Source organism: Tachysurus vachellii, chromosome 3, assembly GCF_030014155.1.
Source record: "Tachysurus vachellii isolate PV-2020 chromosome 3, HZAU_Pvac_v1, whole genome shotgun sequence".
Taxonomy (NCBI): domain Eukaryota; kingdom Metazoa; phylum Chordata; class Actinopteri; order Siluriformes; family Bagridae; genus Tachysurus; species Tachysurus vachellii.
The window spans coordinates 24,274,029-24,299,155 of record NC_083462.1 but is presented as its reverse complement, the minus strand read 5'-3'; the positions used below and the strand labels follow the sequence as shown (position 1 = coordinate 24,299,155).

Here is a 25,127-nt window from a genome sequence, read left to right as displayed (position 1 = left end):
CGTACGAGAAAAAAAGTCTCCTGTTTACTCCTCCGCCTGTTTACTCCTCCCTCAACCTCCGTGCGCATCTTCCATAAGCTCAAGTCGTCTGATCTCCAATGTAAATAATACACTTTATAGTAAAACCAGTTAATTTTTTTAACACTCTCTTTTATTACTGTATGTTTTTATACAATATTTGTCATTTATAAATACAGGTACTGTACATTTTTCATATACAAAACACAAACAAAACAACTAGAGTGGAATTTTGCGAGCTGGAACGGATTAATGGGATTTCAATTCATTTAAATGGGGAAAATTGCTTTGAGATACGAGCAAATTGAGATACGAGCAAAATCACGGAACGAATTAAACTCGTATCTCGAGGTATTACTGTATTAATATTAAAAGTGATACTTGTACTAACAAGTATATAAGGCAGGTCGTTTTAAAAACCTGTTACCCCTGTCAGGTTAAAAGAAAAACATTTAGATCACATGTTTGATAAGAATACTGTAAAATATCTTAGAACTGCTTATTTAAGTTTTCCTGTTCCTCCTAAAGCAAAAGAAACACACTTCAAAATTTTAAATGAGATTTATCCTTCTAATAATTTCCTAAATCAAAAATTTAATATAGAAATTGTCCCCTGTTCCTTCTGTGATAGCCATTCTGAAGACACGGATCATATCTTTTCTTCATGCTATTTCTCTATGCTATTAGAACTTCCCCAGAGATGTTTTTATTTCATTACATGATACTATTGAACATTTTACTAAACATATAAAACATACAGGTGTTAAAATAAGGATTCCTAGATATTCCTTCAGAAACAGAAAATAAAGATATAAAGACATAAGAAGCCTGGAACTTGTAAAGAGTCAGTCAGTGTTTAAAAGGTGATCTGAAATGAATGGGAAATATATCATAAGGAAAGAGCACACATTATAAAAGGATGTATTATATTCAGCATCTTAGTGCATATTTTACAACCACGCACTATTAAATGATGATATTTCCCTAGTGGTCATTTACTCACAACATTATGATGTCACCAGGCTGCATAACTTAAGCATAATTTACCCTTCAAGTGATAATAATTCATAAAGAATGTTAACTACACTGTTATTGTTTTTGAAAAACTCTTGAACTGATGAATGTCTTCCCAGATGTAACTGACTCCAACAATGTGTATTTAAAAATATTTACTTAAATACACAAACCTACACCAAATACACACAAGTATAAAACTGTTTACATGCTGTTTTGCACACTGATTTTTTTTTTGCTCTTTGCACATGCTGTCTCACTTTTCAGTTGTTTGCTGTTTTGCACAATACTTTACCTCAATGTAACTGCTGCTATAATACTAATGGGTTCATTCTAGTGTTTCTGCACACACAATATTGTTGAACATAAAGTATTTACACTGGTCATAGCTGTTTTTGTGTGCCTTTTTTGTATTGTCTTGTATTTTTTTGTTTGCACTGTCTTTTGTCCTGCACTGTATTTTTGTCTTGTCTTGCACTGTTTGCACCAGGCTGCACAAATGCACTTTATGTATTTAAGACTAACTTACTGTACTTTAAGTCCTTAGCTCTGTCTATGTTTTATAGCACAATCGTCCTGGAGAAACGTTGTCTTATTTCACTGTGTACTGCATCAGCTATATACACTGTATGGTTGAAATAACAATAAAATCTTCTTGACTTTACTTGAAGAATTTTGTCCTGTGCTTTATACAAGCCTGTAACAAAAGCCGTCTGCACAACATAGTAATTACCTTAAAACACCACATTAAAATATACAATACTCGTATTTTTATACTCATCATAAAAAAAAAGATGTGGTGTCTCATTCTCCATGTGATATCTGTGCTGTGAAGTCTCATGACCTGGCTTCACATCATGAAACCTCACACATAGGTTGATCTCTTAAAAGCTGTACATTGACAGGTTTTATGATCTGTGCTATTTTACTAGTCTGCTGGTTTACTTCCTCTTCAGCCCAGCAGTCCTCCTGTCTTGGGTGTCTCTCTGAATCTGTCTGGCTCTGCATCCAAAGCCCAAACTCTGCAAAGTCTCTGACAGAAAGTGCTGAGTGCGAGACACACAGAGTACGTCAAATGCAATCACAAGTTTATATTTTTATTTGTAAATAATTTCTCAAAATATTTTGATCCTCTCATCCACTTTAAAATTTTAAACACACCATTTTCCCTAATTATCATGCTCACCTAATGAGCCCTGTAGAAGGTGGGTAATTTTGCTGTTACGGTAGGGCACGTGGGAACGTTGCTCTGCCAGAGCACTCAGAACATCAGACAAAGCAGAGAGACTACAGTTTATACAGGAGCTCTCCCACAAAACTGCTCCACTGACCCCTGATGTGCCTACAACAAACACGTTCATTTGAAAAACAGTTTTTCTTTGGGGAGCACAGAAATAGGGAAAAATTGGAAACTTGGGATTTTAGTATCAGACATGTGAGGTTATGTTTTTGCAATAAAATTAATCCATTGTTCAGTCTTATCAGGAAAGTGTTGGTGTTGCACTTGATTCTTCTGAAAGCCAAGATTAACTAATTAAACAGGTGGAATTACATGTTTCCTTATATTTTCCTATTTCCCCATTAATTTTACTATTTGTAGACGAATGAATTGGGTCATTTTGCTATTTAACTGTCACTTAGAACTATATAGATATAGAATGGATAATTGATGGGCTACAGTGCTTGTGTCTTTGTGGCCAGTGCAACAATCATATTATAGTTGTCTGTGAGAGACGGTTGTTGTTTTCATATCATTTTATATCATGTTCAGTTTCTTTGTTTTTTACACTGATAAGAGTCAGTGGTATATGCAAGATAATACCTGTCGTTAAAATGCTTGGAACTTTGTAACTGACAGAATTCTTACCTGCACACTCACTGCCTGACAGATCAACCAGCTGCAGCTTTGTTCTGAGTGGTTCCTGGGGTACAACCTGCCAAGAGGTGAAAGGGGCAGGGTGAATGGCAGGGGGAAGACTGAGGGTGAGAGCCAACAGCTGTAGTGTGAGGAGGCGGCTCTAAGAGCAATCCACGCTGAACATTCTGCCTTAAATTCTGCAAATTATGAGCTGCAACATGCGTGCACACACACGCACACACACGCACAAACACACACACACACACACAGGTGTTGTCAATTAATTTCTCACACTGCTCACACTTGCTCTTTGTCTGTCTTCAGAACTTTATTCTAATCTTCTTCACATCCGTACATGGAGTTTACTTTAGACATTTCTCTTAAATGCATAGACTACATAAGCTACTATTTGGACATGAATGTGCAGATAACACATTCTGCAGATAAGAGAGAAAAGTCGTTAAAGGACTGTTGGATGGTTTGGCCTTTTCAGATAAGGCATTTGGATAAAAGACTGTTTCTTTTATAAGCTCCCAAAATGTTTTCAAATAAAGTAATATATTTTTGAGCCTGTGCTTTGTACATCAGAATTACTGGACTAAAGTAATGAGTGAGTGTATGTGTGGGGGTGTGAGAGAGAGAGAGAGAGAGAGAGAGAGAGAGAGAGAGAGAGAGGGAGAGAGAGAGAGAGAGAGAGAGAGAGAGAGAGAGAGAGAGAGAGGGAGGGGGAGAGAGAGAGAGAGAGAGAGAGAGAGAGAGAGAGAGAGAGAGAGAGAGAGAGAGAGAGAGAGAGAGAGAGAGAGAGAGAGAGACAGCTGCATCACCTCTGCTGAGCTATGAACCAACCTGAAACACACACACGTTAAGGATGGGTAATATGGTGAAAAATGGCCATAATACAGTCACAAAAATATCAGACAATGTGTCACTCTCACGCACATAACATTGGCAAATTAAAATTAAATTATAAAGTAATTATGGTATTTGTGTTTTCTTTATATCTTTTCAACATCTTTGACAGGAACCATAAATAATAAAAACATTATAAAGTGGTTGTTAATACCGATGACACACAAAGCAACGATCAAACAAATTAACACCTGTGCATAACACTAACCAACACAGATTCATCCAGAATCCAGACACTCATTACAGACTATAGGAAGCGTATAGAGGCTGTTATTTCTGCTAAATGAGGCTCTCCTAAATATTGGTGATTTTTCTGTTGGGGTGCCCAAATTTATGCACCTGTCGAATTTGGTTTTGATGCATATTGCGCATTTTCTGTTAATCCAGCAAACCTTATTTCACTACTGAAATATTACTGTGTCCTTCAGTTATTTGATAGATCAAAATGAAATTGCTGATCCAAACACCAAAATATTCATTCATCATTCATCTTCTACCGCTTATCCGAACTACCTCGGGTCACGGGGAGCCTGTGCCTATCTCAGGCGTCATCGGGCATCAAGGCAGGATACACCCTGGACGGAGTGCCAACCCATCGCAGGGCACACACACACTCTCATTCACTCACGTAATCACACACTACGGACAATTTTCTAGAGATGCCAATCAACCTACCATGCATGTCTTTGGACCGGGGGAGGAAACCGGAGTACCCGGAGGAAACCCCCGAGGCACGGGGAGAACATGCAAACTCCACACACACAAGGCGGAGGCGGGAATCGAACCCCCAACCCTGGAGGTGTGAGGCGAACGTGCCAACCACCAAGCCACCGTGCCCCCCACCCAAATATTTATAAATGAAAATCATGGAAATTTTCAGGGGTTCCTAAACTTTTGCATACAACTGTATGTAAGACAGGGCACTTCACTAGTGCCTTTGCTGGTCGTGATGACTTCTGTCTTAACCCCCACTGCTGCTCCATCCTCATACCACCTCTGAGGATGAAGGCCTGTAAAAGTAAAACATAACTCACATGCACTAGTACTTCTGCACACTTATACTGTCATAAATATTGAGCCACTGAAGTAGCAGCTAAATAAGCATTAGGAGTACAATGACTGATTGGGATTTTTCCCATTAGTGGATAAAGAACAGTGGATGTAGTCAAAAGGCAGGACGGGGCACACCCTGCAGTGCACGCTAATATTACCCCTATGCTCCTGAAACCCATATAAATTAACCAAAAATACAATTATTTTACTGATCCTATATTTTATACTTTATTACATCCATTACAGCTAAAGTATCATGGCACTATAAAATCTGTACTATAAAACTTGAAAATGTTTATGCAGTATAGTGTTATTTCATACAACAGGTTTAACAAGGCATTATTTACATTTGTTTAAATTTCATAAACTAACAAAATCAATAAGCAAATCAGGAGCTTACGATTAGTGTGTAGAGTATCTCCCTCCACCTCATCTGCTCTGATCTTTGACTTTCCTTTTCCTCTTGTAAAGAGTGTTCCAGAGAAGCCACCTGTGCCTGTAGCCCTATAATGACCAAACAAAAAGCAAATGAAAAAGTGAAAAGTAGTGACAATAGTAAAAAAAAAAAAAAGTGGTATATTGAGCTCTATAGTTCTACAAGCATTATAGAAAGAGGAAAAACTTTTATATTTTTACATTAAGTACTAGATATGTTTTAGGTTTAATATAGTGTTATCACATATATTAAGGTTCTTAAATTTTAATCAAGTGTGTGTGTGTGCCCTGCGATGGGTTGGCACTCTGTCCAGGGTGTATCCTGCACAGGGGGTATTGGCACAGGCTCCCCGTGACCCGAGAATAGTTCGGATAAGCGATAGAAAATGAATGAATGAATGAATGAAATTTTAACCATTTTTTCTTTATTTTTAGTTTATTTACCCCTGATGACAATCAATCCACCTTTTATATAATTATATTATATTAATATAAATATATTTATTATATAAGGGTTGGTTTAAGGCACTTAAGGTAATCAATCATTGCAATGAATGATACCTGAGTAGTTACATGCTGGACCAAAGTTGAAGAATGTAAAGCTGCTTAGGAAATTTATTTCTATAGTAACTTACTTTGAGTGTCACCAACCTGGTCACTCTGGACCGCTTTGCTGATAATGCCCATCCGCTCCAATAGCTGTTTGCTCTGCTTCTCCAGTTCTGTAGCAAAGCCCACGTATGCAGCTAAAACACCATTCAAATCTTTTTTCAAAGCCTGAAAACAGTGTCATTTTAAAAACAATCATGGATTTGGAATTGTAGATAGTACCACTTGGAGACCATGGTGGTGACTTTAAACAGCTGCTTCCCAGGTTGGACTTACACTCGGGTCTCCAGCTCTGAACATTTAATGGCTTCAGCAGTAAGGACTTAGTTGATACAGAAATTACACTGATTTATAAGTTTCTCAAAAGCTACTGGTTATACAATTCCACCTGACTATATATAGTTGTAGAAAGTATTTGTAGTTGTATTGATTCGTACTCTTCATGATCACCCAGATGAGGCTGTGCTCTCTCAAGGTGCTCTTTCTTCATCTCAGGGAGATTTTTCTTACCATTGTTACATCAGGCTTGCTCAATAGGAATAAATATTAAAATTAAAATTCTATGTAATTTTGTTTCGTTCTGAACTTTGATATATTTCTGCAAAGTTGCTTTGAGACAATACAGATCTACACAAATAAAACTGAATAACACTGAATTAAAAAATGTCATACATTACATATATAAACTGATAAAGCACAGCCACGGTTTCATGTAGCCTTACCTGGACATGTGAGAGAAGTTTGGTCAGGAGAACAAGAGTGCTCTTTCACACATTTCCCTGTTGTTGACAGTGCCTTTTAATCAGAATTACATCCTCCTCTTGATCCCATCGAGGTTTTTTCCATATACTGGAGCAAGATTAATAAAAGATGAACATATCTCATAAAATAAAAATTCAGCTACACTGCAACAAACCAACTATCAGAAAACTGATCTTCCTTGACTTGGAAAATTTCAGCATACAGTATCTTTTTCCTCAGAATGCTTCCCAAAATGTTGAATATTTATAGAGATTTGAAGGTTTTTTTAATTTATTTTTTATTCTTTTGTTCTGTATTCATCCTATAATAAGGATGCACAAAGAATTTGGTCTCTATTAAGAAAATGCAGCATTTTGTAAAACCCAGAAGGTGATGATAGAGAAATGGCTGCACCACAATAGGCCAATTAAAGGATTAACTGCTTTCTAATATAGCTGTCTGTCAGTACACATCCTTCCCCACTTTGCACAGAGTATTGTTATCTACCATTAACTACATAGCAAAGAAATACCATATATACCTGCAGTTAACCAACAATATTTTTTTCCAGCATAGATCGGTGTTTGATTAGCGTATTCCGCATTATGAAATATATTTATCTTTGTCTTTACATTGTAGTCTTGATGAAATCATTTAAAAAATTTTTATTCCGTCTGGGAATCGAACCCAGGGCACAACAATTAATGCACAAGGACCTGCCGATTGACCACCCGGGGACCATTATCCACAACTTTAAAGATTAGATATTAAAGGAAGACACTTCACCAGGTAATTATAAGGATGTAGATCATTTTTTGGATCAAACACACACACATATACATACACACATCATAATTGCCTGTGGTATAAATTATATTACCAGATAGATAGATAGATAGAAAGTGACAGTCTGCAAAGTGTAAGATTTTTTTTTATTATTATTCACCGAGTTTAATATGTAAACATGTTTTCCCTTAAGGCTTCAATCCAGCATATAGAGTATTTCATATACAGGATTCATCAGGCTGCTGACAGGAAGCACAGGACTGAGGCTCATTCAGCCTTATGGCACAATGTAATATGTAGGCTAAGGCAAGTCTAAGGTAGAATACATTTATTAATTGATTCATATAACTAGTAACTATTAATACAATTAAAAATCTGACTTGAGACATACAGTGAGACTCTAAGCCAGATAAAAAATAAAGCTGTAGGATCTAAAAGGAATGTTTGAAATTAGAAGCTTTCATTTCTTTTAGCTTCATAGCTTGATATTTAAACTGAGAGTTGTTATTTGCATCTACATTCAATACATTTTTAAGTAGTTTTCTTTACTAAGATAACAGTGCTTGTATAATTTTAACTTTAGTTTTTCGGTTTATAGCTTAAGATATCTTAACCTCACAGCATCTGCCATTTTACCCCAAGCGTTGTAAACTATATAAACGTCAGAGAAGGACAGAGTTTTTTTAAAAAAGAGATAGTGTTTGTTAATTAATTCTTCAGAGAAACCCATTCCCTGGTTGCATAAGATGGCTAAATGATAAAAATATAACATTTTCGTAATATAATTTAAAACAATTTCAACAAATTAATGTACGTGTGTAAGACCTGGTCTAGTTTTCTAGAACAGCAGCTGGTCAACATGTGTGTGAGGTGGTCTTAAATTCTATCTACACACATAGCAATTCCCATTCCTCCTCCGATACACAGTGCAGCAACACCTTTCCTTCCACCAGTCCTCTGAAGTGCATGTAGGAGGGTCACCAGCACCCTGCAGCCAGACATACCCAGAGGATGACCCAGAGAGATCGCTCCACCACAGACGTTCACCTGCAACAGTAAAACAATCACAGCCATCAACACACGGTACATGAATTAGTACAAACTAAAGAGCGAGAAGGGAATGTGGCAAGGCAGTGGTTCATTCCTTAGTTCTCCTCAAACATGAAGACAAAAGTTTAAATATTCAACAGTAACAACAGACATCGGGATAGACTTCATGTACTACATTGACATAGCAATAAAATTTATATATACACCTTGTTGGACATTCCATTGCATTCCAAGCTGCCATATATAGTTTGCGGTATATTTACACTATATATTTGCAGTATATTAGCAGGATGACTTTTGGAAAGATTTCATGATAAAATAATAATAAATAAACCTTTATGAATGAATAGTGTATGCAGCTGAGATGTAATGTGTAAAGCCGTTGCTACATAAAATTGATTTTGAGAGCTATTAGATAATGTTGTTAAGCATATTACATATTGTTATGAAAATGTTCATGATAATAAACACATCATTACATTCAATTTTGTCTCCTATCATATTTAATTTTAAAAAAATGACATGACTTTATTGCCTGAACAGAAACAGCTTGCTAGGAGAAACAATAGCAGTATATAGAAGTTAAAATTTGTGTTAAACATGAATTACCTTTTAACAATTTATCATTAATTGCAACTACTGAAAACAACCCACATTTTCTTTATCAGTGCAAAGATCCTATGATACAGTGCCGATTAAAATGGTCAGCAAAAAATAGATTACAAAACAAAAGGTTTGTCATTAGTTTGTATGCATCAGTGACAAGCCACTAGGTGTCCCCACATAGACACCTTAAGGATACACATACAAAAAACAAACATAAAAAAACAATGCATACCCAAATCTCACCCTTGTTCTGTGGATAACCTCAACCGGATGCTGTAGAATTGGACCTAAGAATTGCTGCTGCAATCATAAAGGATTTTCTGTAGCTGGTTTATGGCCATGTTTCTTGTTAAAACAGCTGTTCATTCTGGTTAACATATGTTTCTCACACATGCTTTTCACATGCTTCGAGTTGGGCGAAAGAAATAAAATTGACAACCTTGTCGGGATTCAGGCCAAGTTCCTGAACCACTGCAAGACACTGAGCAGCGAAGGCCTCATTGATTTCATACAGATCCACCTCAGACAGCTGCCAGCCAGCCTTCTCTGTCTAGTTAAACAGAACATGAATTATTGATTTATCAGTAACTGAAAACCTTTGTATTTACAACAATGTACCTATATCTAAAATATAACTTGAAAAACTATAAGTGGATGCTTTAAAACCAAATTAAACAAAATAGACAGGTTGAATAAAGGTCGATATTTTTGTTTGTGTAACTGTATGACTGGCCACCTGTGGACTATAAGAGACACTCACTGCTTTTCTAATGGCTAATATTGGCCCTGTGCCCATGACAGATGGATCAAGGCCAGTCTGGGCCCAAGAGACAATCCGTGCCATTGGTTGCAGACCACGCCTCTGAGCCTCTGATTGGCTCATGAGCACGGCCGCTGCAGCCCCATCGTTTATACCTGTGAAAAAGAAGACAGAGAGCAAATAATATCTACCGTAGACAAAATGATGAGAGACAGAGTCTTTTTGTAAGTGCAAGACTGTCTTGCTGAGCAACATTTAGAAGTGAATGAACTCTGGGTTATTTAGGTAACCATGACTGAAGATCAGTCTTGTTTATTTACCTGATGCATTGCCAGCCGTGACTGTGCCAGATCCGTCCTTCAGAAAACAGGGCTTCAACTTGGACATGACATCCATATTGCTCCCATGGCGAGGAAATTCATCAACTTTAACTTCTACTGGACCTAATAATAATAATAAATAAATGAATCTCTGACCAGCCAAATCTGAAGGGGATCTGGCAGATCTGTAAGATAAAATGTAACATAACTGATTAAGATAACTGTTAAAGACGGTTACCTTTTCTTGAAGGAACAATAACTGGAACAATCTCCTGGTTAAAGAAACCAGCCTTCTGGGCTGCCTCGGTCCTGCTCTGTGAGGTGACAGCATACTGATCCTGAGCTTCTCGGGTCACACCCCACTGCTTAGCCACGTTCTCCGCTGCAGAGGGACAACAAAATTAGATATCATAAGCCTTGTAATACCTTTCTGTTCTATAAAAGTGTATTTGTACTGTTCTGAACTGGTGTGATTAGAGTGCCAACATGAATATTCATTCTAAAGTACAAGTGATGCTTGGGAAATGTCAGTGCTGGTTAAACATACCTGTGATACCCATATGGCATTTGTGAAATGCATCTGTGAGTCCATCTGCCACTATAGAGTCCTGCAATGTCGCATCTCCCATCTTTAATCCTGACCTCATTTGCACTGTGTGAGGTGCCTAAGGACCAACATGCACATTAAAAAAAAAAACTCTTTTTGATATGTTGCGGTCCATTTATATTTAAATATTCTTTTTTCATAGTTCAGCCCAAACAGGTGAAATTAATATGAAAAATATGATCATTTCTGTGAAAATGCCTTCCTTTCTAAACTTATGTCTATTTAGCTACAGACATCTCTTGTTTGAGGAGGTGCCTATTTTTTGCAAATATTTATACTTGAAATTCTTTTGCTCATTTCCGCTGAAAAGCTTTGCAGCATCTGCAACCAGACTGCGGTACACCATTTTTTGATGGCTGAGCAGAACTCAAAACTTTACCTACCTGGCTCATGCTCTCCATGCCCCCTGCAACCACAACTATGGACTCTCCCATTATGATGGACTGAGCTCCAAGACACACAGCTTTTAGACCAGATCCACAAACCATCTGACAGCTCCACGCAGGCACAGGGTATGGGATTCCTGCCGCAACACTAGCCTGCCGTGTAGGGTTCTGTCCACTGCCTAGAAACAATTGTAAAAAGTTAGCATTGAACATGCATTCCGTATGTCCATTACTTACATTACTTCTTAAAAATACTAAGTAAAGTTTGAGACCGTGCATTCTTCTTACAATTAGACGGTGGAACAAGATATAAGGTTATGAAGCAAACATCAACTGTAATGTCTGCACTATAATACATGAACCCTAAACAAACCTTTTAAAAAATCTTTAAATCACCAGATAAATGAATAAAATGTTAAATTAAAACAGTGTGCATGAGTGCATATTCTAGACAGTCATTCCCCAGTTTCTTATTTACAAGTAGCACGGTAAATCTCTACAGTTTTGCCACCAAGGTAAATAGCTTAATAACTAATTTTTGCTGTAAACATATTACCTGCAGTGAGAACATGTCCCATGATAACCTCAGATACCTCATCTGGCTTTATATCAGCCCTCTTCAGGACATCCTTAATGACTACTGTAGCCAAATCAGATGATGTTACACTGCTCAGTGCCCCATTAAAGGATCCTTAAAAGACACAAAGTTTGTTATGTTATTTAAACCACAAAGAACTACACTCTCATTTTTATATTACTCTCATACGTTATACTAAAAATATGTAACTAACATAATCAGGAGCAGCATTAAAGAGATTTGTGAAACAGAATAACTTGTGTGAAAGAAAATTTATTAATTTATTGCTTCTGTTTATTATAGACATTGATATCAGACCAGTGATAAATCTGCCCTCATAATAATTCACAATATAATGTTCATTTCTATGCAGAAATGTATTCAGTTTAACTATATACAGGTGCATCTCAATAAATTAGAATGTCGAGGAAAAGTTCATTTATTTCAGTAATTCAACTCAAATAGTGAAACTTGTGTATTATATAAATTCAGTACACACAGATTGAAGTAGTTTAAGTCTTTGGTACTTTGGTACCAAAGCTTCCATACCACCTCAGCAGTGCCACAGACTGATCACCTCAATGCCATGCCGAAATTGAGGCAGTAATTAAAACAAAAGAAGCCCCTACCAAGTATTGAGTACATATACAGTAAATAAACATACTTTCCAGAAGGCCAACAATTTTTATTGGTATTATGAAGTATTCTAATTTTTTAAGATAGTGAATTAGTCGTTTTTTGTTAAATGCAAAAAGAGCATCATCATCATCATAATTAAAAGAAGCAAAGACTTAAACTACTTCAGTCTGTGTTTACTAAATTTATATAATACACGTGTTTCACTATTTTAGTCGAATTACTGAGATAAATAAACTTTTCCAAGACATTCTGATTTATTGAGATCCACATGTATAATGTGAGATATATTATTTATGTTACTGACTACCAACTGACTGCATAACTACAGTCATTTAACCTTTCACAATGTGTTAACCTGTGTCGGTCAATCTCTCGTTTTGAGTAATTGATTTATTAAAGGTTTCGTTGTTGACAATGGTTAGGACATTTAAATGATTTTTAAAAAAGTAATTAATATTTTACAGGGATCCACTGCAGCATATAATCAGAGAATTTAAATGTTCTTATTCCCATAATCCTCGGAAAAGTCCACTTCTGGTTGATGTGACTTCATGTGAATATTTAAACTAGTTTATGAGTGAACGTTCAGTTAACAAAGTTTTATCAACTAATATATAACGTTTTCAAACCTTATAATGAATGATCTATGGGAAAAAATATTTTTTCCTTTTAAAATCCAGTCTAATCACGAGCGACTCTTTGTGATTGGCCAAAGCCAGATCATCAGATTAAAGCGCTCGTGGTCCTACAACAACTCGACCAATCAGAACTAGAGGAACCTGTTCCCAAACGTCAATAAACCAATCAAATCCCTTCTACGACCAACTCATCATCACCACAGCCCTAATAGGATCTGCAAAGTCTCATGACGAGCTCATACACGCAGCTGATTAACGTATAAAACTCAGTAACAATACAACAATACAGAGAAATAACCGTCAGTACAGTATTAGATTATAAAATGTCAAGATCCTTTAGCGATCAAATAAAAAACAAGGCGTGTATTTCTTCATTGTCACACACAAGTGATCCAGTAGATCAACACAAAGCAGTGAATGATTACCTATTGGCGTCCTGGCAGCAGACACGATCACTACAGTGTTCATCTCAGTCTGCTGGGTGCTGACAAGAATCTGGAAATGAATTGAATTCCCTGCCCACAGAGACCAGTGAAGATCCTAGTTAGCATGAAGCTTCATTGATTTTTACGGTCGCAGATAAGAGGGAAAATCCGGTGAGCCTTCAGAAACCTCCTATCCAACCTGTCTTCAGCGCCATCTATAGGTCTGGATGAAAAGAGATCTTCACCCTTAACCTAGTGGATCTCAATCTCTCTCCTATGACTGTGAGGAAGATCCAGAGAAGTTTCAAGCTACAAGTTCTATAAAATATGCTTCGAATAGAAACATTTACATTACACACCCTTAGCCAGAGCGACTTACATTTTTATCTCATTTTTTATATAACTAAGCAATTGAGGGTTAAGGGCCTTGCTCAGGGGCCCAGCAGTGGCAGCTTGGTGGACCTAGGAATCGACACTGGACAACCATGTAGCCCAAGACCTTAAGCACTAGGCTACCACATCATTTGTGTGATGCCGAAGGCAACCATTTAAGGTTTTAAGTATCTTTGGAAATTAGCGTCATTTCTTCTAGATGTTGCTTTACATGACTTTATACCGAGTATTCGTGAAGTTATGTTAAAATGATTAGACAAACTAGAGTTGATATTAAAAGCTTTTATTGATATTTGGTCAGTACACGAAATGAATTGAAATCAGAATATGAATACAACAAGATACATCTCAGCAAATCTACTCACAAATTAAACAAAAACTCATCTTTCCATGGAGATAAAGTTATTTTTTTATTTAAAAAAACAAAAGAAAAAAAAAAAAAAAGTTCAACATCAAGTAACTAAGGACATTCTGAAGTAAGTAAAGCAAGTGTAGAACTTGCCTCCTGACTTAAACTTTATTGTACAGCAGATGTTTGACTTGTTTTAATTTAGTGAGCAAATTAAGTATAGACAGGGTGATTTTCAAATAACCTTGAGCTGTATTTAGCACATTTTAAAACCATAAAACATATTTATTCTCATGCTGCTTGTTTATTTAATCCATACTGCTCAATCAGCTTTGTAATATTGCAAAATATTAACAACTATGTAATATTGCAGCTATGTTATTTTGCAAAAAAAAAAAAAAAAAAAAAAGGTATGACTGGAAATTGCTTTAAAAAAAAAAAAAAGTGTCTGAAATTTCAATTCCTGAAAAACAACAAAAAAAATCTAACTGGCCCTAAACATGTGGCTTATTTTTTCTTGCCATGAGTATAAAAAAACAACACCATTTTAAAGATTACAAAACGGACCCTGTGGAGGGGTTGGAGGCAGCTGTAGCAACAGCTGCAGAGTCCAGCCCATTGTGAGTGGTGTGATGTGTGCCTGTTGTCCTGGTGTTCTTGGTGACTGTTGTGGGCTCACGGGAGTCAGTGTTGGAGTCTGTGTCATTTGAGTGCTGAGTCACTGATGCCTCACTGCCTGTTGGAGAGTCCACGCTCTCATACCCCGCACTGAGCGTCCCATAGCCATCCCCTGTGCCTTGGCTCGCTGCGCCCTCTGAGTGGTTAGACAGTTTGGCTCCACTTCCGTGGGCAGGGCTGGAAGCACAAGGTGATCCTGGGTAATCCTCGTCAGCACTACTTGCCTCCCGAAATGGGCCGGAACTGGACAAACCTCTCTGGTTGGAACCGTTGGAAGGACCGTTAAAGATACGGCCGCAGTCTTTTGCCCCAGTGGAACTGCCTGAGGGAGTAGTTTCAGTTTCAGCAGTAGGCTCAGAGGTACTGGGAGGAGAAGAGATATTCCTGCTTGGACCTGCACCACTAGTGGTGCCCAGAGCCTGGGCTTGCTGAGATAGCTGTTGCCTGGTCTCCCTCAGTTGCTGCTGGAGAAGGAGGATGGTACTCTGCATGCCTTCCACCTCTTCATCCAACTGAATGATAAAGTCGTTCAACTCTGAATAACAAAACATAAGAACTCAAACATAGAAACATAGCAAACCGTGATGTATTGACTGTGATAAAGCAGTCAGCAACAGTGGGTCATACAAAAAAAAAGGATCACCAAATACTGCATGTAGTAATAAAAAACCTCATGTTGCTTAAATAAAATTAACTGAATTGAAGAGCAAACTGAACAGATTTTACAGAAGTACTGTTTGTAGCACAACAAGTCTTCCTTACAAGTATGACAGTTATCCTCTGATATCTGTTCAGTTTGTTAACATTTCAAATACACTTGAAAATTTAACAAAGAAAAAAGTGAAACTCTATTGCCAACAAGTCTAATCCTTTCAGACATATGACAGTGTTGACACCTTCTCCCTATGTGGATCAATTAAAAATCTAATCAGCTAGTTAAAATTCCATTAAAAAAAAAAAAGAAAAGAAAAATCATACAAATATTTAACCATTCATCCCGAGATACTGTTCAAACAAGAAAGTCAGTTGGCTGCATGAATGGACAACCCGAAATCCCAGTGGTGGAGACATCATACAATTATACAGAAACCATGCACAGTATAACTATGAGCAACTGCTTGGGTTTTTGGCCCACAATGGGTTAAAAGAACAACAAAAAAAAATTGCATCTCACCATCTTGACTGCTCTTGAGCTCCTCGCTGTACTTTTTCTGCAGGGCAAGTTCAGCTTCCAGCTGGGCGATGCGGCCCTGTGACAACTGCCTGCCCAGCTCCTGGTTCTCTTGGATCAGCATGCGACATTTCGCCATCAGCTTCTTACCAGTCTGGCTGCAAGGGAGACAAGTCTAACATCACATGGTGAACAGAGCCATAAGCACAACAAGGACAGCTGGAGTAACTGCCAAGCTGTGGCAACAGTGCAGGATAAGTTCCATAACATCACCTTGGTCATTAATCAAATGATCCAAAGACATTCAAAATGGTATGTGGGGTAATGAACATTTATGTGGAACCCTAAAAGATGAGTGTACCAGTAAGAAGTCAAACTCAATGCAAAACTCTTCCAACCCATAGAGGAACGACGGACCCAATAAATCTCAAAGTAACATTTGACTGGCACCAATTAGAAATGCACACACTCCAAATATACATGGTTTTCCAAAAATAACGTAGTAGACCTCAGCATTTTCACACTTTAAGACCATCTCTGTAAATATATATAGAAAACAATTGTGGCAAATTTGTGTTCGTTTTAAATGACACTGGACTACATGTGCCACACAAATACCTACAGTACCCTGTACGATAACATTAAGAAACAAAACATAGCATTAACATTTATGTTTTGTGGCCATGATCAGGGTTACCACAAAAATGCTGCTTTATGACTGACTATTGGCAGACTACTGTATGTAATATGCATGTCTGTATAAATACTGATGGAGATATACTCTTCTGTTCAAATATTTCTGGAGTTCAGTTTCAGGAGTTTGAATACAATTATTATTCTTCTTCTTAGGGCCAATCTGAATTATTTTGAAAACAGTTGAGTACAAGAAGTTACACTGACGTTCTTTAAAGAAGCCGATATTTTCAGTGTAACAAGTTGGCAAGCATTAAATGCTAAACATTAATGACTATAACAATGGTGGCAGCTCAAACCCTCTGACCAGAAAGATAAATTAGAAGAATGGAGATGAAAAGATAATGTTTTGGCTGAGATGACCAACTGTGCAAACATGTTAACCGTGTTCTAATTTTTTTATAACTGTATTTTAGATTTGCAAACATTAAACGCAATGGTGAAGAATTAAAGACAATGACATCAAACAGCTCTGCAACGGAAATATTTCACAAGAAAAACACCTGTTATTAAAATTAGTACCCTTACTAAACACTCTAAATATGCACTTATATTGCTAAAATGTTGGAGTTGAAAGTTGTGATCAAACGACACAGCAGCATAGACATACATTTAAACAGCTTTAGTAATTACCTCTAAGACACATGGGCATTCACATTGAAATAAAAAGCTTGCACCTGCAGCAGTGTATTAGCAGTTCATCACATTTTAACACACCCTCTATCAAGTGTGGAAAACCAATCAGACCCAACCAAAAAAAGAAAACACTGCTGTAAGTGCATTTCCCAGAACAAACAACATAAACAAAGCAAAAAATATAAAAACTATGAACACAAAGAAAAAGAGGAAAGGAAAAAGTTAAACACTGTACCGTCTCTTCCACCAGCGAGATGGTTCTTAATGTCTCTGTAGACCACAGGGTCTTACACTTTCCCCAAAGTATTACATCATTAGAAATGCTCTTCCCCCAGAGTCTTATGATTACTCCTCTCATTGTATTACATCACTCTACTGTCCCCCTCCCTCAGGTCATTTCTAAATTCTTACTGAGAGTCTTAACAGTTCTACACTGGTAGGGGCAAAAGGTATAAGATATGCATGTGCAACATTCTTTCATGGGGTGATATTTTAAATGTTCAATCAGTGATTTTTAAACTACAGTTCAATCAGCTCCAGAGCAAATGTCTTGCTCAAGTCTCTCTCAATGGCCGCCAACGATTTATTAGAGCAATCTGTCTAATATAGGCTGTTGGGGGGCTGGAAGGAGGGGTTGTTTCCGTGGTGACCACCTCTTCAGGAACAGTCCCGATTCCTTCAGGCCTCTGTACCATGAGGGGGTGTGTGGGGAAGAGAAAGCTGAAACAGTGTCACCTGACCAAAACTGGCTTTTCAGTTTCTGTTCTGTTTCACTTTTACATTACAGTATGATAATAGCAGCACAGTACAAGAGAAAAAAAATGTCTTTCTGTGTGTGGCTTTTAAGTCTGAGTCTCGTTGTGAGCATAGCATTTCAGTCTTCCCCCACCATTATTTGCACTCCTGCAGTGGAGAAAGTGAGGGGGTGAGTCAGGAAAGTCTTGACTTTTGTTTGGAGGGGGAGTTATTTTAGTTTACCTATCAGGTGTAAATTTCCAGGCACTCAGTTCATTTTGGGCTTGCTCCAGTTTGTCTTTAGTCTGTTCCAGTTCGGCCTTCATTTTAAGGAAAAATAAGTTGATGGCTGGGTCCACCATGGAGGATCTCAGTTGAGCCACACTGGGTTGCTGAACTTGCTTCAGGTACTGGATCTGCGTCTGAAAGCAGACAAACTGTGTTAAAATCAACAGAATCCTCACATCACTCATACATTTTATCAGCTATAAGACCAACAACCAAGCAATTAAACTAAGAATTCAGAGGATCAATTTGAAAAGAACTAGTTGGTAAAACTAATTTGTGCTACTAACAATAGTACAGCTACCAAATGGAAATCAATAGCAATTGCATCAATAGAGATAAAAAAATTAAACAATGTTAAATATATTTAATATCTATTCTGATGAAGTCCTTCTGTGGAAACCATCCAAACCTACCACTTAAACATATACATAAAGCAGTATTATATGTAAATATACAATAACATGTATAGAGGCTGCTATACACAGGGCTTGTAAGCCTCTTCATTCATATTATAAAAATATTTCAAGGTACCACCATGAAAATTAGCTCCAAACTGGGCATGGCTCAAGCTGACTGACAACAAAAGCCAAGTCGTTTCCCCCTCATGTTGTCTATTATATTATGTTGATCTTGTGAAACCCCTACAGAAAAAGTGTGAGAAATAAAATAGTGCCCTGTTCTTTTGAGGTTGTTTTAAAGTTGGGGGAAAGAAAGGAATAATTATGTTTCGTGACACCCCTGTGCATGTTTTAGATGCCAAAAATAAAAATGGCTAAAGCCTGGCAGCAAACTCTTGAATGGCTGTCTTTTATTTAGAAATCTTAAGAACATAACCTTGTATACAATACAAAGCTAATAATGTTACATGTCACCATTTACATTAAGGTATTGGTCATATATGAAAGATACTATTTCTTTACTGTGGACTAAAGTTACTAAACTATGAAAGAAAAACCCAGAAAGTGAAATACTTACTGTACATTCCTGCATTTCCTGTTCTTTTGTGGCCAGCCTCATCACAAGGATGTTCTCTCTTCGTGCCGACTCTTGCTGCTGTTGCTTTAGCTTCTCCTCAGACTCCTTAAGACCAGTCACGTCATTGGCTATGATAATTTAGATGTAATATGCAATTAGTATATATACATGAATAAAAAAATAGCATGAATACATGCAAGACAAACTACCAACATTTACTTACAATTTAGATCAGCATATTTTGCTTCGAGCACCTGGACATACGCATCATGCTGTTTCCACCTAAAATGTTAAGGCAAGTTTTTAGTGTACATTTGCTTGTGTAAAAGGAATTCAAGGAAATGAACAGTACTAAACACAAAGCAGTTATCCTTACCTTGCACACAGCTCCTCCCTGGTCAGGGTCTTCATGTCAGATTCACTAAGGCGAACCTAAATAAAAAATGTATTTATCAGGAGACAGTACTGTAGTAGCTCTAATTAAATGTTGCTAGTTCTATCATTTTACTGACAAATTGGTTTATCAAAGCATGTTAATCACATCCTTTACTTCATTGCTAAAAAGAGTAATGGAGCAGTGGTATGGTACTTTATACTAACAAACTCAGATTCCCAAAGCGTCAACATTTTTGCTAATACAAAAAATAACACCACTGTTATCTCGTAGATTGAGTACAGCATCTGCTGTCTAACTCTATGGTGAACATCTCATTAGGATAATTAAACTGAATCGCATGAGCAAGAGTGTGTTGTACTGTAGGACTAAGGCTGCACAACAGTTCTATAAACTGATTGAGACAAACAGTTAAATAAACCAGTGCTGTTATAGCAAACATCGGGAGTCTTAAATGCCACAGTCTTGGACGTCCAGTCAAAGTAGTGAACTGTTGTGTAACATTGAACGCCAATGGAAAATGATGAGAAAGAAACTAAGCGCCTGATTTATTTTTAGGAGCCAACAATAAAACCTGGTCGTTTATTTACTGATTTTTTCCATCCTATCAAACACCACTGTATCTGAGCAACGTCCCCTTGACATCATTATAACACAAAACCACTAACTTATCAAGGGAATAACGAAAACACAGAATCAGCTACAAATACTAAGACCCGGATTGCTACAGACATTACAAATATCTAGATATAAAGAAAATTAAGGTGTTTCAGGGTGGACTTTTCTTTCAACTCACCTTCTTCGGGAGAGGTTCTTCATTAGTCATCTTGATCTCTGCAAAACGAAAATAGAGAAACAAGCAATGAGAAAAATCACAGAAGACATGTTTCTGTCCATAGTGATAAACGTACGTCCACACGTGTCATGTCAGCAAAGCAAGCCTCGCGAAAGCTAGTTAGCTAGCTAGCTAGTAGCAGCTAGTAGTTAGCTAGCTAGCTACATTCTTCCTAAACCGTTAGCTCGTGTCTGTTAAATTCCCGTTAGCTATTTGCATCAAACTAGAAAAAAAGCGACGTTATCTATCTGTAAGCTTCCCAGAGAATCGCTACACACGGTCCGTAATCTGCCGCTATTATAATTCCTCAGTGACGGATCTATTAGCATTAGCGTTAGCATTGCTCAGTCGAGGCTGCAAATAGGCGAATTAACAGCCAGAAAACAAACGGCCATCAATTTGTTTTTACACACCGTCACTACACACACAAAAAATAAATAAACAGACGCAGACGAGCAGTTTGCTGCTATTTAGACTGGTCACTTAGCTACCTGTCGCTTTCGTGTTTTATCAGTTTCTTGCTGTCACAAAATGGCGGAAAGGGAAGAGACTCTCCCTACGAGCAGCACCGCGCTCCTCGCCCATGTTTCTCACGAACAAAGCCAAAAAACAATCTAGGTTTGATACTTACACGCCCCAGAATTAGACCAAGACGACCAGGAATTCTTAAAACGTGTTAACGCTCCGCTTCTTGTCGATTCTATCAGCGTTAGTAAAATAAACAAAGCGAAATTTGGGTTTAGATTGACGCTCGCGCATCCGCCATCATTCAGAAAGACCTCCACCACCATGTATCACACGCCCCTACTGGTTGCCATGCTTTGTCTGCACGCGTATCTCGGCTTATCCTGCGATCTGATTGGCTTGAAGCCGACAGACTGCGCGCGAGCAACATCTATTAACCAATCGGAGTGCTAGAGGCGGGTTTAGCCTGAATACAGGTGGGAATAAAATACCCTACTGGTAGCTAATGCGCATGAGTGACAATACTTGTCTTCAGCTTTTAGTAACAAAATAAATAAGATCCAAATTTAACATATATCATGTACATGTTAAAAGCGTGCAAGTTATTGCATAACGTATGTACACAACTAAGTTTGTTTTCGTTTACAAAGCAATTAGCCAAATAGCTAAAGGAAGTAGCATCGATACAGTCATCTAATTTATTATCTAACCAACATCGTGACTTAACGATACGTTAAATAAATGTTTAGCACACACACCATCGCACATGGTATTGTCAGGCTGCTCCACGTTCAGTGCCCACACGTCGTCTGCTAATATCAAACGTGTAAACAGTCGGCAAATCTCCCAATATTCTTTTCAGATATTGCAAAAACAGCGCGGAACAACATGAATTAAATCAAAAAACAAAAACAAGCATCACAAGCAAGGCCAGCTAATAGCATGGCTTGCATTCAAACCAAACAGAGTCGATTCACTGATTCTAGGGATTGGGAAAGTAGAGTCGGCTACATATATTCGGAGTCGATTCCATAGTCAATAGGATTTTGCACAGGTTCTTGTACTAACAGTCGTTGTATAAAACGTTAGTCATCGTTCTTTGGTAAACTTAAAGTATCTTAAGAATTTATGTCAGATCCAGGCTTATGTCGTTAGCTATCTAAAGTTCATTTAATTTCAGAATTTGACATCAAGATTACACTGTTAATTAAATCGGTACTTGCTTCGGATGTTGCGTCGTTCATAAAAAAAGTATTAAATGCGTAAATAATACTGAACATATTTTAAGTCATTTGCTGACCTCTGTTTTGTTTCGAACTTTGTTTCAAACGAGAAAATATTGTGGAATCGACTCTTGTATTCGATTCAATCGAATCCCAACACCCGTATTCAGAGTCGTCTGGAATCGAGCAGTCTTATTGCATTCACGGGGGATGTGATTCAGAGATCCGTTATTACTAACAAGAGAAAAGTGTGTAGAAATAAAGTCAATGCAACGTATGAAGTGTTCATCCGTGACGTCTTTAGAATTCGTCACAATCTAGTTGCCGTGAGTCGTGTAGTGTGCAGTGCAACCCTTTGTGCATTATTACTGTCCTACCTAAAGACACAAAATGGTACGTTCCTCTCAGGTTCAAGTTGAAACTTCAAGGGCAGGTTATAACCGAAGTCAGTGTAAAAGAGTCAGTTAACGTTCAACTGCTAAGTGTGAACTGAAAGAAGAAGTAAGAGCATGTTGAGCAGAATCGGACATGTTCGCAGGTAATACTAGACACGTAGAGTTGCAAAAGCCTTTACAAACTCTATTACGTGTTAAGTATTTGAAAACAACGACGTAAACATTTAGCTTAGCTAGCAGACGTTAGTAACTCGTTAGCTAAGGCATAAAGCGAGTCAATTTGACGTAAAGCCCTGGTTCAGTTTCAGTAGTCTGACATTTATAATTTGATTGGTTTCAGTTGTTAAAGCATTAAACTTCATACATTTCCAGATTAGTCGTTTTTGGCTGTTATACTTGTGGCACGTGATTCATTTGTGCTTGACGTTAGTCGTGTAACAAACCCCATTTAGAGGATTTACACTAGTTAACAATCTAATCTAAGTGATCCAGTTAGTTACATGGATACAAAGCTTTATTAATACTTTGTTATTGCACATAACTAGGTCATCTGTCTTGGTAAAAGTGTGCAAAAAATCTAATTGTTCTAATACAGCTTCAGTACCACTGCACTGATACCCTGTAGGTCCCCATTCACGTACTGTATATTTAGGATGTTCATTAAATATAACTGGATTTTAATCTACATGGGAATTCTCCACCTCTTTGTTATTGTGCACGTGTTTAAAACCATGGGCCACGTTTAGGTGTGCAGATGGCTTGAATCCCTTGCTGGGCATTTTGGCCTCAAGACAGAAGCACACACTCCCAGATCTTCCATACGACTACGGCGCACTGGAACCTTACATCTCAGCTGAGATCATGCAGCTTCACCATAGCAAGCACCATGCAACATATGTCAATAACCTTAATGTCACACAAGAGAAATATCAAGAGGCTTTGGCCAAAGGTAAATAAGAGTTTATATTACATGCATTTACAAAAAAAGAGGTTTACTAAACTATAAAACTAAACTTGTTTTATAAACTAGGTTGAAAGTCATTTGTCTCTTGTTTTCTCTGCCCCCTTTAATCATTTTCTCCTAAAGGTGACGTGACAACACAAGTAGCCCTTCAGGCAGCACTGAGGTTTAATGGTGGTGGTCACATCAACCACACCATCTTCTGGACAAACCTGTCTCCGAATGGTGGAGGAGAACCACAGGGTCAGAGATGCTGTACACTTTCTTCGTTCTACATATTCACAAAATGAACATTACAAGACACTTTTCAAGCTGTCGCATAGCTCTTTATAGAATTTTTTTTGACATGAGCCAAATAAATATATGTAAAGGCATACTGCATTTTCCCACTAGGTGAGCTGATGGAGGCCATTAAGCGTGATTTTGGTTCATTCCAAAATATGAAGGAGAAAATGTCTTCTGCTACTGTGGCGGTTCAGGGATCCGGGTGGGGATGGCTGGGCTTCGATAAGGAGAACAAGAGGCTGAGAATTGCTGCGTGTGCAAACCAAGATCCTCTGCAGGGAACCACTGGTAAGGATATTCAAAAAAGAAATGGAGATGAAATTAATAAGGGTGATCAAGGAAATATCTCTCTATCCACACATTTAAATTGCAGCATAATATGCACATTATCATTATTTATGTGTATTTAATTGGGCACAACTGCTATTGTGAAATAATTTCAAAACTCTTATTGCAGACTGCTTCCGAATATTAGGCAGTAATAAAAAAACATTGTGCTACAAGTAGTGATACCAGACACACAACTAAATGAAACACTTTATCCATGTCATACATTCTCTCTCTCTCTCTCTCTCTCTCTCTCTCTCTCTCTCTCTCTCTCCCCCCCCACCCCCAGGTCTCATCCCACTACTTGGCATTGATGTCTGGGAACATGCATACTATCTTCAGTACAAAAATGTCAGACCTGACTATGTTAAAGCCATATGGAACATTATAAACTGGGAGAATATTAATGAGCGTTTTCAAGCTGCCAAGAAGTAAAAACATCACATAATGAGATAATAGAGATGTGATGGTTTCAAAACACACAAACAATACACCACATTATTAATGTCAAATTACATAACAGCTAGTAAAAGAAGAGGTATGATAGAGTTGGCTTTGTCAAAATAAGCGCAGTTTATCTGAATTTCCTTGACTCTCAAGTCACTAAGATGATGCAAGTTTGTTGATGCAGTATGTGTAATTAAACCATTATTTAAACTAATTTGATAGTAATGTGTTTACTTCCTTTAAAACATTGAGTTTGAAAGCTCTGGGGGGGGGGGTGTTTTGTTTTTGTTTTGTTTTTTCTTTCTTTTTTAAATAAATGTGATGTGTATACAAAGACTGAACATTTGGACTTAATCATCACTGTATGCCTCAGACCCAATTATCTTGAGGAATGGAAAATGGACCACTTTCAGAAAATTATGTCATGCATCCTGAGTTATGATCCA

At 37.6% G+C, this 25,127-nt stretch overlaps 4 protein-coding genes across 5 annotated transcripts; 1 reads left to right on the top strand and 3 right to left on the bottom strand.

The window, feature by feature from the left end:
• Positions 1-1,840: 1,840 nt before the first annotated feature.
• kif25 (kinesin family member 25) lies at positions 1,841-8,054 on the bottom strand. The gene is given in 10 exon segments (XM_060865106.1): positions 1,841-2,128; positions 2,213-2,374; positions 2,900-3,048; positions 3,704-3,724; positions 4,692-4,793; positions 4,914-5,020; positions 5,253-5,356; positions 5,923-6,064; positions 6,619-6,745; positions 8,038-8,054. Coding segments are annotated over 10 exon segments (1,086 nt in total). The 3' UTR covers positions 1,841-1,973.
• On the bottom strand, positions 7,551-13,598 carry acat2 (acetyl-CoA acetyltransferase 2). The gene is made up of 9 exons (XM_060866370.1): positions 13,432-13,598; positions 11,709-11,843; positions 11,150-11,331; positions 10,707-10,824; positions 10,398-10,541; positions 10,160-10,282; positions 9,840-9,994; positions 9,519-9,629; positions 7,551-8,470 (listed from the first exon to the last, which is right to left on the bottom strand). Exons 1-9 carry the CDS (start codon positions 13,472-13,474, stop codon positions 8,300-8,302), a joined length of 1,182 nt encoding a protein of 393 aa, XP_060722353.1. The 5' UTR covers positions 13,475-13,598; the 3' UTR covers positions 7,551-8,299.
• A 493-nt stretch (positions 13,599-14,091) lies between these two features.
• Positions 14,092-21,999, bottom strand: wtap (WT1 associated protein). Of its 2 annotated transcripts, none has more exons than XM_060866368.1 (8): positions 21,802-21,999; positions 20,540-20,577; positions 19,726-19,781; positions 19,573-19,631; positions 19,350-19,477; positions 18,330-18,508; positions 16,026-16,180; positions 14,092-15,386 (listed from the first exon to the last, which is right to left on the bottom strand). In XM_060866368.1, exons 1-8 carry the CDS (start codon positions 21,809-21,811, stop codon positions 14,728-14,730), a joined length of 1,284 nt encoding a protein of 427 aa, XP_060722351.1. In that variant the 5' UTR covers positions 21,812-21,999; the 3' UTR covers positions 14,092-14,727. The 2 variants fall into 2 exon arrangements, with proteins under 2 accessions (XP_060722351.1, XP_060722352.1); XM_060866369.1 differs by lacking the exon at positions 21,802-21,999 and adding an exon at positions 21,210-21,386.
• A 660-nt stretch (positions 22,000-22,659) lies between these two features.
• Positions 22,660-24,895, top strand: sod2 (superoxide dismutase 2, mitochondrial). Its single transcript, XM_060866367.1, has 5 exons — positions 22,660-22,804; positions 23,408-23,610; positions 23,749-23,865; positions 24,016-24,195; positions 24,524-24,895. The coding sequence occupies exons 1-5, from the start codon at positions 22,776-22,778 to the stop codon at positions 24,667-24,669; spliced, it is 675 nt and encodes a 224-aa protein (XP_060722350.1). The 5' UTR covers positions 22,660-22,775; the 3' UTR covers positions 24,670-24,895.
• The last annotated feature ends 232 nt before the right edge of the window (positions 24,896-25,127 follow it).

What these genes read in the sequence shown, in the direction of transcription:
- acat2 (XM_060866370.1), bottom strand. Translation starts at nt 13,474, where the DNA reads ATGAACACTGTAGTGATCGTGTCTGCTGCCAGGACGCCAATAG. An exon ending in TATTGTTCCTTCAAGAAAAG is followed by an intron (nt 10,283 to 10,397) that starts GTAACCGTCTTT and finishes TATTATTATTAG; the next exon opens with GTCCAGTAGAAGTTAAAGTT. An exon ending in CACGGCTGGCAATGCATCAG is followed by an intron (nt 9,995 to 10,159) that starts GTAAATAAACAA and finishes TCTTTTTCACAG; the next exon opens with GTATAAACGATGGGGCTGCA.
- wtap (XM_060866368.1), bottom strand. An exon ending in AGGAAATGCAGGAATGTACA is followed by an intron (nt 18,509 to 19,349) that starts GTAAGTATTTCA and finishes GTCTGCTTTCAG; the next exon opens with ACGCAGATCCAGTACCTGAA. An exon ending in TGGAAATTTACACCTGATAG is followed by an intron (nt 16,181 to 18,329) that starts GTAAACTAAAAT and finishes TCTCCCTTGCAG; the next exon opens with CCAGACTGGTAAGAAGCTGA.
- sod2 (XM_060866367.1), top strand. Translation starts at nt 22,776, where the DNA reads ATGTTGAGCAGAATCGGACATGTTCGCAG. An exon ending in TGGTGGAGGAGAACCACAGG is followed by an intron (nt 23,866 to 24,015) that starts GTCAGAGATGCT and finishes TTTTCCCACTAG; the next exon opens with GTGAGCTGATGGAGGCCATT. An exon ending in TCCTCTGCAGGGAACCACTG is followed by an intron (nt 24,196 to 24,523) that starts GTAAGGATATTC and finishes CCCCACCCCCAG; the next exon opens with GTCTCATCCCACTACTTGGC.